The 17,323-nt window shown below is 45.7% G+C and overlaps 1 protein-coding gene across 3 annotated transcripts; it reads right to left on the reverse strand.

Moving 5' to 3' along the window:
- Positions 1–1,329: 1,329 nt before the first annotated feature.
- Positions 1,330–17,310, reverse strand: ppp1r37 (protein phosphatase 1, regulatory subunit 37). 3 transcript variants are annotated; one of them, XM_057049228.1, is made up of 14 exons: positions 16,628–17,310; positions 15,593–16,477; positions 11,992–12,089; positions 9,211–9,256; positions 9,024–9,124; positions 6,523–6,642; positions 6,094–6,244; positions 5,789–5,944; positions 5,506–5,618; positions 5,130–5,271; positions 4,859–5,025; positions 3,092–4,637; positions 2,921–3,002; positions 1,330–2,770 (listed from the first exon to the last, which is right to left on the reverse strand). In XM_057049228.1, the coding sequence occupies exons 2-13, from the start codon at positions 16,332–16,334 to the stop codon at positions 2,926–2,928; spliced, it is 3,459 nt and encodes a 1,152-aa protein (XP_056905208.1). In that variant the 5' UTR covers positions 16,335–16,477; positions 16,628–17,310; the 3' UTR covers positions 1,330–2,770; positions 2,921–2,925. The 3 variants fall into 3 exon arrangements, with proteins under 3 accessions (XP_056905208.1, XP_056905210.1, XP_056905209.1); XM_057049230.1 differs by having other exon boundaries at positions 15,593–16,174; positions 17,021–17,309; XM_057049229.1 differs by having other exon boundaries at positions 17,021–17,309.
- Between the last annotated feature and the right edge of the window lie 13 nt (positions 17,311–17,323).

The following is a 17,323-nucleotide window of genomic DNA, read 5'->3' on the forward strand; positions in this document are numbered from 1 at the left end:
GGATTTTGGTGCTTTGGGCAGATTGTATGCAGCAAATATGTCACGCATTAAGCATTCTCATTTTACCTGATTCTTCGGATACAGGTGTGAGCTTTGCTGCCTCCTCTACCTGAAGGGATGCATCAGGGATACACCTGCATCTGACAGACAGGCCTTTTGGATGGAATGGCTTTCTTCCCGCAGTCAGTTGACAGGAAGCTGTGGACGTGTCCCAAGCCATCAGGGGGCCTCAAAGTTGTTCAGCCTCTTCAGAGGAGAGGAGGGCATCTTGGTGTTGTCATTGTTTAGTGGAAGTTGTGTATTTGACAATTAATGTTATTTTAGCCTTACTTAGGATTAATTGACTAAGCTTAGTGAGTATATGAGGAAATAAATAAGGAGGCTGTAATCAAAGGGAAAAGGCTAAGAAGCACAAAAAAGCACTTTGCCTATGAAGCCTCAGAGTGCTGCTCAATTTCCCAAAACAGGATGATCAGGAATTGTGACAACACCTACAGGACATGAGATGAAAGTGACATTGATGGAAAGGAGCTGGCTGTGGAGGTCAAAGACTTGCCAAGCTTGACTTATGATGACATGCCTGCTCGTCAGCTCCTCACTTTCATCCACAAAAAGCAGGAACTGCATCCCAGTCTGTGCTCTGCCTGCAAGTGGACGAGCTTCTCAAAGCCAAAGCTCATGGACACCTACCCATTTTTAATAAATACTCAATCTGTTGGATTTAGTGACACATAGAGGATTATAATACGGGTGCTTTTTAGTTTAACTTGCCTGAGTGGCTCAACTTAAGATGTTTAATTTTGCCTGTAGCCTGTTTCGCTCATGAAGTGTAATAGATTGTGGCATCTTCGTAGACCATCTAAAGGGTTAGGAATCTCTTCAGTTTGACAAACCAGAGGCCCCCAAACAGCAGTTTGCCGAGGGCCCCCACAAAGATAGAAACGGCCCTGATCTCAACTGAGCAGAGGGAACAGAAAGTGGCTCGGCTCATTTGGGTTTCAGCCATTTGGGAGCGATTTTCATCCAAGTATCATCAAAAAAAGTGTTATGTCTTATTGCTCCATCGGTCCCAGTGGCACAATTCTTCCCAATAAAAAAATGAGTGGTTTGCTGATTGCTGCAGGAAAAAGTGGCGCAAAAATTGGGTGGATTTTATAGAACGTGTGTACTAAATGGCTTTTTAATGACAGAGATTGTGCATAACGCATGTCTTGAGGGAATGGACGCGCAGGAAAGCTGCAACCTTGCTTCAACGCGAGTGTCCCGGGGTCAGTTCCAGGTGCAGAATTTCCACAAGCAGCTGGAGCACAGGCAGAAACTCTCCACAGCTTTAGTTATTACATGCATTTATTTCAGAGGAACAAATTTTGCCATACATATCTTTGTGATTACCAGCACATTCCAATTAAGTTAACAAATTATTAAAAATGTCTAAAAATGAAAGCATAACAAACAGTGGGGGCAGGTCCTCTGTTGGGTGGGCAGGACCCAGATTGCTGCTGTGTTGGGAGAAGGATGAAAAGCAGAAGGTTTCCTTCTTTGCACATTAAGAGTTGATGGCGCCGCCCATCAGGTGAGCCGCTGCACCACCTGGCAGATTCTGGCCAGGGCTGCTATGGTTACGCTTTATTTGGGTTTGCTGTGGTTACTGCACCCCGGACTGCTGTCATTGTTAACCCTTCAATCGTGGTTACCCCCCCCAAAAAACAAAACAAAAAAAGCTAAATAATATCTGTAGTTTGAATCTGAAATATACATAAAAATTCTGAGATAATCTTAAAAGAAACCATGAAAGGAAAAGAAGCGATAAAAGGAGGGAGTGGGGGACAACCGGGTCATGTGTCTATGAAATAAATACAGAATGACAGAATTGTTTTTGAAGCAGCTGGAAAAAAAATAAGAAGCTGTAGTGACAGATGAGATGGCACAAAGTACCAGTGGTACCAGTGGAAGACTGAAGGTGGGGGAGGATGAAGAGGGACACAACGACAGAGAGTCTGACATGATGGCCCAAACGAAGCTGCGGAGCGTCAACGATGACAGGTTTGACTGTAAATCACAACTGAAACAGATGTTTTGCTCTTTGACATTCAGTGAAGCAGACCTGTGACTCTGGGGGAGGGGGGGGGGGCAGGCAAGGGCCGAGGGCCGCGGCACCTCCACATCCGAGTGACGCTGGGGAAAAAAAACCAAACACACGAGGAAGATAGAGTGGCTGTGACAGCGGGGACACGCACAAAACACACAGGCCTCAGCCTCCTTGGGTCTAAGTCAGTGTTCAGAGCCAGCAGGTGCCTTCAAGTCATTCATCCAGAATCCGCGTTGCTCCTCCGTCGCCGTCACACGACGCCGTCACATGTTCCCCCAGCTACAGTTGGAGTCTACACACCAGAGTGTTAGCATGAAAACAGCCAGTGTTTGTCTTTGGTTAGTGTTTCAGTCCGTCTCCTTTGTCTGTCCTCGCGGCAGCAGGCTGCCATCGGTCAACGCCGCAAACATAGCGATGCCGATGTTCCGCCCCGCTTCCGTTCTCATGATCAAAGTGCACGTGTACTGTGTGCGCGCGTTTCATCTGTCGATGTAGTGTGGATGGAGAGAGATAGCTTGATAAAGTTCTTTTCATTTGTTATTTCACTGAAGAGATTCGGCCGTAAGGTCCTCGGTCTGTCGTAGAGCAGTTGTAGTGGTGGCCAAAAAAACAAGAAGAAATTAGAGGTCAACCAGTCAGGGAGACAAAGTATTCCAGGTTTGGTTCCTGTCCTCAAAGTTCCTGTGAGAAATAAAGTAAATCAGTTTGTTGGACATCTGCAGCAAAATATCCTGGTTATCTGAGGCAAATTTTGATCTTTAAATGAGCAAAATTACTTTTCTTTCACCCAAATTCTTCTTCATCGTGAAGTCAAAGTTAAAGAAGTTGTACCTGCTTCAGGGTGCATCTTTCCCCATCTCCAAACTGGCATCCAGCAGCAGCTCCTCCAAGTCCTGGCCGCAGCTGACGCTCACTGCACAGGCGACAGGAAGCCACACTTCAGGGGCCACCAAAAGCCAGCTGAACTTTAATGGTGAGAGCACGGCGGAGGCACCAACTCACCGTGATCCATCACGCAGCTGCCAGACTTGGGGCTCTCGGTTTCCAGAAGATGGAGAGAAAACTCGGCCTTCAGCCCGTTAGGCAGAGGAGATCCGATGACGCCCTCCAACGCCTCGGATGAACACTCGCACTCATCAGCGGAGCTGGAAGGAGAATCCTCCAGATCCGCCATCGTTGAGTCCTCTCCCTCTGAAGGATTGGACTCCTGGGCCGTGCTGGGAGCTGTGGGCGATGTTTGCTGCTGAGTCATAACTGCACCTACTGCTTCTTTATTTATCCCATTCTGCTGATTTTGACAGATTTTCTCCTGACTGGTTTTTATTAAACGGCATTGTGCAGTTTCTGAGAGCCTGTCCTGTGCCCCCCCCTGCACCTCTGTCTCTTCCTCTGTCTGGTTTGCTGTCAGGATCTCCTCTGCAGTAGGTACTAGCTCACTTTGCAGCCCTTCATGAGCAGATCTGAATGGCTGCTGCTGCGCCTCTACATCGTGGATATGACCCTGGTCCTGACTCAGTATTTCGGCTCCTTCTGTGCCATCTGCAGATATCTGTTCGGTATCTTTGAGATTCTCCTCGCGCTCTGTCGCCTCCTCAGTGAGCTGCGTTGGTGAAGAATCTGAAGGCTGGCTTGGTGCTTGTTGGCTTGGATTTGGCTCGTTTGGGTCTAAAGTGCTGGTTTCCACGTCCACCATGGGTTGATCTGCTGACTGCGGCTGTAGTGTGTGGGTGCGTGAAGGACCGTGTGCCCTTGCTTGAGAGTCTGATGAGGGGGCAGGCGAGTTCTCCATCACGCCCTCCTGTATCTGTTGCGCTTGGGTGGGGGTTTGAGACAAGTGTTCTGACTCTGTCTGCTGTGTTGTGGGTGTCTTCACCTCCACAGGTGTCTTTGAATCCTCTGTGGTCTGACTGGGAGGCGCAGACACACTCGCCTGCTGCTGTAGCTGCTGCTGCTCCGGCGGGCTCTCCACCCGAGTTACCATGAAGATCTTACGACCCCGTCCTGGACTGGAGACGGATATACAGCGACCGGGAGATGGAGGAGTTCCGGGAGGAGGTGTGGTTTCAGTCACGGTGATCCCAGGAATGACGGTCAGTCCCTTGGCTGATAAGACGGACGGGGATGAGGATGTGTGTGAGGCACTAAGGAGGGGCTGCGTAACCCCTTTCTGAATTTCTGGAGGTGTCTGTTTCAAGTCAGCAGATGCACTGGCTGGGGCAGAGGAATTTGTTACCACCTCCTCCTCCTCTTCCTCGGTGTCTGAGTCCGACTCTAGGTTTGTTGGACTTACGCTCGTTTCTTCACTTGATTCTGACTTACAGGTTGACTGTCCTTCATCCTCTTCCTGTTTGTTCTCCTTGTTCTCCTCTGCTACCGGCTCTTCCTCCTCTTCTCTGGTACCGTCTTCTGTAGCAATTTCAGCCATAGAAGCCGACAGTCTCATCTTCTGCTCAGTTTCCTCTTTCTCTTTAGCCAGGATGAAATTCCTCTTACAGCCATTCTGAATTTCAGTCAGCAGGGTGCGCTGTGTCTCAATGAAGCTCTTTACCTAAGAGATAGGAGAATCTCAAAATCCACAGTATCACTACAAATTCACTCAACATGACCCCTGAACTTTGTTTAGAGCCACAGACGACCTTCATTTTCTTGTCCATAAACAATTACATGACGCATTCACTTTTTATATATTTTCTTCATTTGCAGCTCTGATTGAGGCTATAATTAAAGAGGCTTATATAGACATTTTGAATCTCTTTTTCCCATGCTCACTGTTTCTTTCTTGGGCTCTCTGTCCAGGTCAAGACGCAGCAGAGATGTGTTGACTTTCAGGGCCAGCGACAGAGCCATCAGCCCTCCTGTCTTGATCTCGTTCTCTCGAAGGTCAAGACGCAGCAGTCTGGGACTGTCAGCAATAAATTCGGCCACAGCCACAGCTCCTGCAGCACCGATGACAGAGTGCATAAATGAAAGGCTTAAAAAAAAAGGCAGGGTAATTTCACAACATGAAAAATAAGCAGCGGCACGCAGACGCCTTGCCTACCTTCACAGGACAGTTTAGTTGAGGCGAGTCCCAGTCTGAGAACAGAGCGATTGGAAATGAGTCCATCTTTCAGTTTATGGACTCCTTCATTGCCCACTGAGTTATGTCCGAGGTTCAGAGTCTCCAAGCTCTGGGTGCATGGCTGGGTCACAGGATAAGAAAAAGATTCAATCACGAAAACCTATACTAACTAATCTATACTAAGCATAGTCACCTCTCTATTTTGTGTTTTCGCTCTACTACGGCTGTTCATTACCTACTTGTAAACTAGCTCGGTGCAAAAGCAGCTATGAACATATCCGAGATGACCATGTTAGCCGTTGTTCTAAGTTTCTCTATCGAGAATGCACATTTGAAATGCATGGCGCCTTCATACCAGTGCAGCAGCAAGAGAGCCCATGCCGTTGTGCGTGAGCTGGTTGTTCCAGAGCACCAGAGTAACCAGGCCTTTCCTCTGCTCCTTTAAGCCCTCACACACATACGCCAGCCCTGTGGAGAAAAATAACATTTGTAATATTCAATCGATAACATTTCTAAGAAATCAAAAGACTTGTGCGAGTCTTTGGGGAAAAAGCTGGCTTACAAAGACCATTGAGAAATCACAGAATTAAGACTGTGTCCGTAAGACTGCAAACTGTTGCTGTATCGCTGCGGCATACCAGAGTCGAGGATATGATTGTTGCGCAGGTCGAGGGTCTGAATGTTGTAGTTGAACTTCAGCAAGTTGCCGAGTTGGGCCGAGTCCTGCAGACCGTTGAGCTTGTTGTCTGCCAGGTACAGCTCTCGCAGGTTCATATTCATCTTCAGAGCTGTGGCTGTAAATGGCAGAATTGGGGGTTGCAACTTAGGGAGACAACTGCTAAACCGTAGAGGTCAGAGTCACCAAGAACCCGTTAATTCTGCAGAGAACGCTCCTTTAGTACCACTATCCCTGCTAATTCCCATGGCGCTCTGCCAATCTTACCCAGTAGCATGAGCGGTCTGCCAGAAAGACCAGCATTCTCCAGATGGAGGACTGCCAGGCTGCCACTGATCCTGAGCGCTCGTGCTACAAAAGGTGCCGAGTGGTCCAACAAGGGAGTGTTCCGTGCATCGAGACACTGCAGAGAGCTCGTCTACAGGGGATAAAGCAGAAATACAAATGTTAAGCAATTCTCTTATTGAGTCACATATGCCTTTAAGCTGTTCCTGTCATTGTTCTCCACTGAGTAACCTTTAATTATTCATGATTACAGCTGCTGTGGTAAACTACAATGATGTTTATAAATCTTTATAAATGACTGGACACTGGTTTAAATCATGCACTCAGACTGATTCCTTTTTTATACTCAGATATATATATATAAAAAATTTGAAAAACACAATAGCAGTTGAAGGCATTTGATATTCTCACCTTCCTCATCATATGAGCGGCGGCCTGCCATCCTCGCGCGCCGATGTGCTTATTGAAGGAGATGTTGAGATGCGTGGCCGACTCATAATACTCAATCATGTCAAACAGAGCAGATGCACCCTGAGTAACACAGAACCAGACAAAGGAGAGTGTGAGGACAACCGTTGAGGAGTGAGCAATTAAAACTGTTTCAAAAATAAATATACATTTCATGGTGTCAAAACCTGTCAGAGCTGTAATTCAGGAGGAACCTGTCTGCAGTGACAGAGACATTCACCTAAAAATTCAATACAACAATACCACTGATGACATGTCTGACGGCACATTCCTACACCTGTAATTGTTGTTGCAAAGACGTCCAAAAACGTCCCACAGATCTTTTAAACTGTGACAGGAGTTAGCGAAAACCACGATGAGGATCGTAAATTATACTACTGAATTTTAGCTAAAAACAGCGTTGATGCCAAAGAGAAACGATTGTCAGGCCATATTCATAATGTTAAAAGTCAATTATAACTTATACGTCTAGGTAAAACAAACAAATAAGGAAAACTAAGAGGAAAGAAAATTCAAAAACAGGCTTTGTTTTATACCAATCACATGACTGTAATAATGTGTCACATGATGCAGGCCAAGGATATAGTGCAATCATGTGATCAGAGCCTTTAATCTCCTTTTGGCTTCGTGGGTGCTCTCTGGGCGCATCTCTTTCATCAGTCGCTGATACGCCTGAATCTGGACGACCCATCAAAGAGCAGGTGGAATGTCTGTCATATCATTCTCTGGTATTTATTCAGGACTAGAGCCTTTACTGGGCCAAAATTTCAGGATCGGCCTGAAACGGTCTCGTAGGAGGAGACAGAAGGGCTTGATATCTTTTACAAATAACTCGTACGCATATTTAACAAAACAAATGGTGCCAAATGAGTCAGACAGTTGATTATAGAGTCTCTCAAGCCTTTTCTCTCTGGGTGTATAAAGGGAGATGCTACTGAGCATACAAGTGTGTTTATCTACAGGGTAGGCAGGATGAGTCACATCAGGTCCAAAAAAAACATTCTACATTACAGTTCCACATTCCCCCAAAACACCTTTTTCCTCCTTTCATCCTCCCAAGTTTTCCAATGAACACAGAACAGAACCTCTATGAACCATCTTGTAAACCTACAACCTGGCGCCAGCCTTCAACAGCGATGCTCACAGTCCTTTTGTGAGTTTCCGTTGTTATACAAACTGCCTCAGTATTTTTCCATCACCGTCTCACTTTCCTCGAAAGTTTGACTCAGACTCATGATGCTCTCTGGTGACTCGGCCAATTACACGGCTTGGTTAGTTTTAAGTATTATATTCTGGGTGAGGAAAGAAGGAATGACGCTTTGAATTTGTTTGGATTGAGTCAAGCTCTGGCTTCTGTGAGCCTCTGTGTTTGTATCCTGAGCATGAGCTTAAAATATGACAAGCATGAACAAAACTGCTCAGGTAAGAAATAGAAAGAGATTTTTACAGCTAGTAAGTGACATTGTAATTTCCCAGAGCTTCATCTGTTCCATCTATTAGACCATCTATCACACCCTTTCAAAACTTTTAGACTTATTACTTTTTAATTTTCATGTATTTCACTTCTCTTGGGTAAGACGCCAGAAGCTTTGCACACACAGATTTGGGGATGTTCCTTTCTGCAGATCCTGCCAAGCTCTGGCTGGGTGGGGACTGTTGAAGGTCAGACATTCTCAGGTCTTTACAGAGATGTTTAATTAGGGTTGAGTCAAGGGTTGGGTTCAGGCTGCTGGGCCACTCCAGGACATCCACAGAGTTGTCCATAAGCTGATGTCTTAGCTGTGTGTTGAGGATTACCGTCTTGTTGGAAAGTAAACTTTCAGCCCAGTCTGAGGTCCTGAAGGCTCTGGATCAGGTTTTCATTAAGGACTTTGCTCTGTTCATCAATCCCTCAACCCTGACCTGGCTCCCTGCCCCAGTAGCTGAACCCCCAACAAACATGTTTCTCCCATCTCCACACAGGATTACTGGAGCTCAACCAGAGTGACCCTTGGGTTCTTGGACCTGCCTTTTACCAAGATCCTTATCCTTTATTTCAGCATCATATACACAAAATAATTGTCAACACCACAAACACCTTAAAACCAGAAGGTCTGTATTCTGAATTAGGAAATCCTTAAATAAGATGACGAGAAAAGTAGTAATTTATCCATCCTCAGTCACCATATATACATTTGTAAATTATGTGTTGGGGAGTCTATTTTAAGTTCTTAGCAACAGGAAGTGGCCAAAGCCCAAGTCCCCTCTGCTGCACACTGTAACATCATCTATCTGTGCATTCTTGCAGCCCGAGTCCAAAACTGTGTTTACACAAGCAGACATCTGGTGTAATCAACAAACCCAGTTAGCAGCACACATCACACCAGTGCCAAAGAGGGTAATGGTGTACCTGAGAGGAGAACGCAAGATTAAGTGGGTGACAAAATGGACAAGAGGTATCTTACATCTTCATCCAGATTGGTCTGCTCCAGGTCGATCACTTTAAACTGGACCCTCTTCAGGATCTCTTCCAGAGACTCGCATGCTTTGTAATCCAGCTTTTCACCTGCAGAAAATCACAGAAATGATACTATCAGTCAGCAGGCCGCTTCGTTTCCACCAGTTACCATTGTGCTGCTGTGTGGCTCTTACCCTTCAGATCTAAGCATTCGTTTCGCTGTGTGAGGTCGTTCAGATCCTAAACAACCAAAAAGAAATGGTTTTATAATAAGCTTATCTTGTTTTATGAATCATGGCAAACTTTACTCTTCAAATCCTGGCCCTAAGATAAATACATTAATAATGAATCCTTGACATTAAATTAACCTCCTTTAGTCCTGGTGGGTGCAGGTTATTTATCTTTAAACAGGCATCTGTTTCTGTGTTTCCTGTAGAGGTTTCTTTGCATTATTCAGGCGGACCACGTGACTGAATATGAAATAGTCCTTGCATCAAACCCAACACTGAAAGTTTTCTCACGTTCCCTACAGTTGCTCCATTATAAAAAGCTCTTGGCTGCTGGTGGGAAACAAGGGAGCAGCAGGAAATATTTGGTCAACATCAGAAGTAACGTCTCTTTTTAGGTCAGCACGACAACCATACGTGCTGTAGCGCCGCGTGTTTAGGTCACGTAGGCACAGCACCTTTAGAGCAGGATACGTTTATGGAAAACATAGCCCGTGTTGTCATCTGTCCTGTCAGGTAACCTGATACCACACGACCACTAAACAGACTGTGGAAAGGGTATTTCACCTCCAGCTCCAGAGAAACAACCTACAATCCCCAAAACAAAAACAGCGCTGCCTTAAAACTATGTAGCAGCAAATCCCTCACTCTATTTGATTGCTTGTCCCAGTCAGCATGAACTGGATAACCTCTGCCCCATACAACACCGGTATCAGTTGGCCTGTTTAAAACCAGTTATGCTTCTCCACTTTTATTTAGGTTTTGCAGGCCTGTAAATGCCTCAACACGCTATGCCTCAATTACGATCAAAAGATGACAAGCCGTTTTCACTGACAGAAAGTTAAAGCGCATAAATACTTGCGCAACTGTTTTACAAGACAACTGGAATTTTAAACACATAAATAGTCGTATGCGAGTGAGGATGAATATCAGTCGAAATTCAACTTGTGAGAGAGCTGCCAGAAGCAAAAATAGTGCCTGAGGTGCCTTCGCTTGACTGTTATGGGCGTGTGTGCTGTGGGTGGACTACACCAAGGCACCGATTCCCTTTTCCTCTAAAAAAAAAGAAAAGAAAAAAAAAACACTCGATATTCTTAAGATATGAAAGCATCTTGTGAGCTCTCTGTCTGCATGTGAGTTAATGTGTGATATAAAACCATTTGACCCTCAGGACACGGCAGCAAAAATACGGCCCAAACCTCCCCGAGTGTCCAAGTCTTGAGAGTTCGGTGGGACTTAGAGCAGGCATTCAACACGCAGCTGCTAAATAGTGAGCCTTATAAACACAAGGGAACAGACAACATGGCGCAAATAAACAACTGCAGCGCCTCTGGAACGCTGCCACATGTACAGTTCAGCTGAATAAAGAGATCATTTAGGGCAAAGGAAAAAACAGCAACGGCCAAAATCTACCTGCAAACCTGCCTTTCATTAATCAAGTACTTGCTCTCGCCCATTTTAATTATGCGCAGAAGACTTTACAGATGGTGTTTGCGGCGGCCTGGTAGCTTTGTGCTGAGTCATGATAAAAATTAACACAGAGCGATGAGATCACAGCAGCAGACTGGGACACAGATGCGCATTTTCACAGGTAGCAGTTAAATTATCTCAAGTCATTCATCTGGGATGCCCGGGATATCACCGACCGACGACCGCACTGGGGAGGAGGCGGTGGTCAGGCCACTGATCAGCAATCAATGGCAAATCAATCCAACCACAGAGGGGATGAAGAGCAAGCAGGAGCCCTTATTCATGGCTTTTGATGAGCTTATTATAATGCAAATGACTCGCTTTGTGCCAAACGGCGCTTCAGTGATAATACAGCCATGAAATAAAGACACTGACACTTAAGAACAAGTCTCTGATTCATGAAGCGGCTCCGTGTGGTGGATTATACACATACATTAACCTCTGTGATCACCCATCAGGCTGAACTCTTGTGTGCACAGTACAAACTGATTGTGTGTGAAAACACAATCTGTAAGTCACCCTTGAGTGATGACTGATGGTCTGTGACTGATCTACACTGCTCCCAACCCCCACAGCATTCTAGAACAATGAGCCATACACTACAAATATAAGGACTATATCACATTTTTGTGCCGTCTGGATAATCATCTTTGACTGGGCAAAATTTGATCTGGAATTAAATCATTCGGGTCTATTTCGACACATTATCCCACTGTAAAATGCCGCAGATCAAGCATGTGCACCAATTCACGTGCCAGAGCACAAGTTTACTAAAAAAAATTCGCCTGGCTTCTCTCGCTGGATTTGAGGAACTGCTTATGCAGAGAGATTACAGGACACATGACGGTGCTGCTAGCAAAAAAGATTCTGTTGGAAGCAAAAAATAAAATAAAGATGTCTTCAAAGTATGCACAAGGTGCTCTAGAGGAACTTTGAAAGAACTCTTTCAGCCGCTCAAGGAGGACATTCAAACCTCTCCCAGGCAACCACAGTCGCATATTGGAGAGAAAAGGGATGAAAGGCAGCAGAGCTGTGGTTTTGATGGCTTCCCACCCTGTCAAGTGATTTAAGGACTGTGGTACAGTGGTCCGTGAGGTGAGGGACTGGAAGTACATTCAGCCCCACAATCATTTGGAACCTGCACTTTGTTATTCTGATGAACCAAGTTAAGAAAAGTCCCTTTCATTTACTTATTGCAGCTTCAAATGTTATGCTTCCACATATATTCCAGTTTCAGATCTGCCATGTTGAGTGAATCTGTGTGTAAGTGAAGCTCACCTGTATCTGTTTGAGCACTTTAGGGATGGGTTTACAGTTGAGTTTCTGACAGGCCTGTTTGTAGGAAGAGAGGATCTCCTCTATGGTCACATTGTGAGCTACAAAATAAAAAGGAGAAGTTAAATAAAGTGATTTCGCTGAGCACATCGTTACATGTTCACACACAAATATGACAACAAATGAGAGATGGGCTCTGTCTGCAAACATGAAGAAAAAACAACAGGAAAGTTTAATCAGTCCTATTTCTATACAGGACACAATCTAAAAGTTGCTTGGAAAAAAAAAGGCAATGTTTATTGCTGCAAAAAGGAGGTATTGTTCCTGGCATGTGCGGGTCAGGCTGCTGCCTTCAAAGATTGTTATTGGGGACTAACTCCAGTCAGATGACTGGGCAGCATTCAGGATCAAGCTTTCTGGTTGAGAGAGTGTGAGAAGGTGAGGCAGGCAAAGAAAAGACAGATTAAGGAACAGATTCAAAATGACGGAAACCCAGTAAAGGTCCGGTAGACAGTATGGAATGACCAGTGTATTGGTGGATGCAGCTCATTGGGAAATCCTAATCCTACTGTCCCCAAACGTGTGAGGTCAAATGGAACAGTTCAGACATTAAAGCGAACACTGTGTTCCTGGAACAGCGATACTGTGTAGTCACTGGTGGCGTGAGTGCGTGTAAACACTTCCTGAGGGAAAGGTGGGGTTCTCGGGTGGGTGCTGTAGGTGTTGATGGTCCCATGCTTGCTATGCAATTCCTACTGCTTTAGGAATAAACAGTGGCAGAAAATGACTACAAATACTCGACGCATTAATAAATGAGCAGCACGACATCGGTCTCCGCGTAGAGTGCATAGACCATAATTTCAGGTTAAGAAAGCAGAGAAGTGGTGATCTGCAAAGGCGCCACAGGATTCCCAACTAACCATGTGACACGCCACTATCCACAAGGCTGGACTATGATCCAAAATAGCCCAGTCTGGCCATTTTTATTTATCAACGGCCTGCACACAAAAACAAACTCAGCTCCATTTATGCTGTGTGACAATTATTGCCACACTGGCATTAGCATAAGAGTCAGGGAAGATCAGGTTACGCCGTCTCATACGCGAACGAGCGTGGCTTTATTTGCTCCATCCTGCTGGTGGAGACGCAATAATCAGGACGTGTTACATTCATTGTGGCGGCTGGTGTGGAATAACAGACTGGATGGAGGAAATGTCATAACCAAGGGGAGCGCACAGAAACGGGTGCAGAGGACGGCGATCGCCAAGGAAAAACTGCTGGTTCCAACCTAACATGCAAGTGCCACTGTTCAAAATAAACGTCATCCCCCCCATGCCCCCCTCCACTCGCCATTTCACACTGCGGTGCTGCGGGTGGTGACAGCAGAGTCATTCACACATGACAACTGGCTGCCGGGATGGTCAGCAGGAACACTGCTGTAAGATGTTTCCGCCCATATGGGTGCCAAATTATTTCTTTAATCACTTTGTTATTATTGTAAGAAATGTCTCTGACTAGATTTACTCTCAGGCCCGGGCCAGCTGGAAATGTTAGCATGTTTGAAAAAGTCTGCTAGTAGTTATAGAAGGATGATCGATCCATTATTAATCTTTTTATAATGGATTGGGCATCTGTTTTAAAAGCAAGTCTGTGGCGAAAAATTCAAAAGCAGAATAGGTAAATCAGTGACTCTGTGGGCTCAAACCAAGTTAATTCATTATAAATAATGAAGGTAATGGCTTTTGTTGGTGGCACCACATTGTATGATAGGTGATACGACTAAACTGGTCAGCTTCTGGAGTAGAAAACTGAGACGGCCACTGAAGAAAGGGAAACGCGACACCCCGGCTGCCTTCTATTGTCCTTGTTCCCTCCAGGGTTTACTCCGAATGGTGAAGTTTGCATCTCCACAACTGTATCTGCAACATTTGATTATTTCTGTCAAGACTTAAACCAGACATTGCTCCCATACCTGCGTAAGGACCCTAAACTATCCAGGATCATCCATCAGAAACATGACGCTAGTTCATTAAATAAAGGCCTGGGTTAGATTGTGGATTTTATGCAACATTGAGGGCGTGAAGAGGCGCGTTCAACTGAACATCCACCATCCTCACATTGACTAGCTTTCCACAGTAATTTCACTAATGGCGTAAATGCGGCTCATAATTAAATATAGTTGTGATGTCATTCAGGGGGACCTGTTCACATTAATATTTATTTTCAGTTCCTACCAGTGGCGATAAACCACCAGAAAAAGGCCCAGAATAGTCCGTGGAAAGCTACAGGTATCTCATTTAATTACTAAAGCTGGATATTGAGGTGGAATAATGGATTCAACCTTAACAGGGAAGGCCAACAGGAAAGGGGTGGACCAATCACAGCAAGGATATACTTCCTGTCACCTGTAAAACATTTACGCTGGTTCTTAATAAATTAACAGCATTCTTTTTTCTGTGAATGTTTGTGTTTGAAAAAGGGGAATCCAAGACTCTGCCCACTGAAAAATATAACCCCCGTTTCCCTACGCATCGACTGCAGTTTGCTGTTGTTGTTTGGGGCAAAATGAAAACAAAATTGCCAATAAACAGGTTATTTCCCTCAGGTTAATTTACATTGCCTACAGTTAATCTCTTGGATCTCATGGCCCACAAAAGGACCTTAACTAGATCTGCCGTGATGAATAATCACTACCCACACTGTTTCCAGAGCTTGGTGTTTCATAAGGTCCTTCTGCTGCTGTGGTTCTTGCCTAACTGGGCTCCTGTGAACTTTGAACCTGCGATATTTAAAATCAATTTACTCTTTGGCGTTGACGAGCAGGGAGGAGTGTGCGCAAGCTTCGGAAAGTGACTTTCTAAACTATTTCAGAGGTTATTAATGCATTTTTTAACCCCCCTCCCCCTTTCCAGGCATTTGGCATTAATGACCCTGACCTACATTTACAGTGTTATACATTAAGAAAAAAAATAAGCCTATAGCTGGCTTACCCTTAAAGCCCCACAGGTCAGAGAAACTGAGACTATAGCATCAGCAGCGTACAGGACATTTCAAAGCAGGCTGCATACGAGAGCAAGCGAGGAAGATTCCCTTTCAAATAGAGCCGGACATCTCGAATTGAAGACGTTCACCTCTGCTGCCGAGTGAACGCGTTACACGCTATTTACTGCCAGGGAAAAAGCGATTTCTCATTTTGGTGCAACGTTAAAGACCGGGCTCCTCAGATCAGCACACCCTATCCTGCTTGAGCTTCCTTTACACGTGTTGTCGCTGAACAAACAGGAACCCAACAGTAAAATGGCACACCTTAAGGAGTGGTATTGGGATCCACTCACATTGTGGCATATAGCATAGGTTTGAGCACCCTCACAGACACACATGCACGCTCTCATGGTGGTAAAGTTCAGAGGGAACGACAGTTATCGGATGACAAGAATTAAGAAAGAGGAAAATATTTGAGTGGGATACATTCTAATGCGTAGATTATGCAAGCGATGACCAAATGGCGAATCTTTCTGATACGAGACATGCCCATACAGGCCACTCGGGAGAGAAGACGACTGACTGCCATGATAGGACATGACGAGACAAACACACATATTACCGTGTCTCCAGGGGTCCTTGGGCTCCACTGCCCCAGAGACAATATCCTCATCAGAAGGGAACGTCACCCTTTTGCCACTTGGTTTGTGTTTGTCCCCGCTCTCCTCCACCACGGGGTACAGACCAGCCTGGTCTGGGGCAGAAGCTTCCGTGCTGCCCGCCGGGCTCGGGTCTGGAAGCTGATCAGTCACGGCGGCCGAAGGGGCGTCCCGAGACGTGGGCTCCTGGGTCAAATCGTCGCCCGACGCCGAGGTCGTGACGTTTGTGGATTCGGTCTCCAACACTCCGCTCTCGTCCAGGCTCAGATCCACACCTATGTCCATATCCCCGCCGTCTTCTCCCTCGTCCACAGCAGGTTCAGTGTCATCCTTTATTTTCTCGATTACAATATTATCCTTGTGCTGCTCATCATTAGAGATGATCAAATCAGTAGATTTTACCACCTCAGAGGAGGCTTGGATGTCGCCTTTTTGATTTCCATTGAGCTCATCAATTTCCAGTGTATTTGGCTCCTGGTGGTTTGCCTCCTCGGCCACCTGAAGGTTGTCAGTGAGCTCAGGCATCAGGTAGGTTTCAGAGGCCTCTATGGGAACAAGGTGTTGTTTGTCACTGTTAGTGTCCATCATCAAAACCGGGATCCTGGGGGTGACGGCTTCTGTATTGCTGGTGGGGTTCTGGTCAACATTCACATTGTTCTTGGTTTTGACATGACACAGATCTAGGCCGGGCTCCTCAATATTCATGTTTTCATTTCAATGAAACTCGGCCTCTAACCGTTCCACACAGCCTAGATATTAAGTTAAACAGTAACCAGAACCCAATATACACGGGTCAGCTTGTGGAGCTCCTCTTTCCTAAGATAAGTAGTTACGCACCTATCCTGGTCCTGTATGAATGGAAAGGAGACAGTTACACCTGTATTATGGCTATTAAATGTATGATATTTAACCCACCACAGGTGACTTTGGCCTAACCTTAACCACGAGCAATTAAAGTGCAACTGTGTATAAATATCAATGCATGAAATGTGCGTCACCTGTAACAAACGGAGACTGTAGCCACCTTTGATCAGGCAGCCAACCGGTACTAAATGTCTACAAAATGCGAGCAAAAATCGGAATTAGAGGAGCGAACAAGGCTCTCTGGTCGTCAGTACATTGCAAAAAAAAAGAAGCCCTGGAGCACTGAGGAGGCAAAGTAAAGTGACTCAGGGTGCCTCCATTACGTTTGAGTCCGTGAGTTTACAGCCTGACATCAAAGCGATTCATTTAGCTAATACTAGCTAGCGTGCTAAAGTTGTTGCCCAACAATGACGTGGAGGCCAGCGTACGGTCGCATGCCTTCTTTCAGCGCGTCTGTCTCTTTCTTCCCAGCAAAGTTCATTCTCCTCCGCCAAAAAACGATTTCCCGGCTGTGACGCTCGTCTTACCCACTATGGTGCTGCTGCTTCACATCGCAGCCCTCGACCAGCGGCAGCCACAAAAAACAGGCGTCACACGAACCGCGACTCAGCGCGTCCCACTGGTTAACAGCTCACGGAACCGCTCCGCAGACGAACCTTTCGGCGTAAAAAGCCGTGAACGTGAGATTGGGACGGTATCCCGACCGTGCCGTTTTGAAAGGGGTGTCCCTCGCCGAGGACAGGTCCGCTGTTTTTGTCCGGGGTTACCCTTCGCTAGCTTGTTGAAGTCCAACAACTGTTTGTTGTTCACGCGTCTGACGTCAGCACGTC

This window comes from Takifugu flavidus, chromosome 12, assembly GCF_003711565.1.
Source record: "Takifugu flavidus isolate HTHZ2018 chromosome 12, ASM371156v2, whole genome shotgun sequence".
Classification (NCBI taxonomy): Eukaryota; Metazoa; Chordata; class Actinopteri; order Tetraodontiformes; family Tetraodontidae; genus Takifugu; species Takifugu flavidus.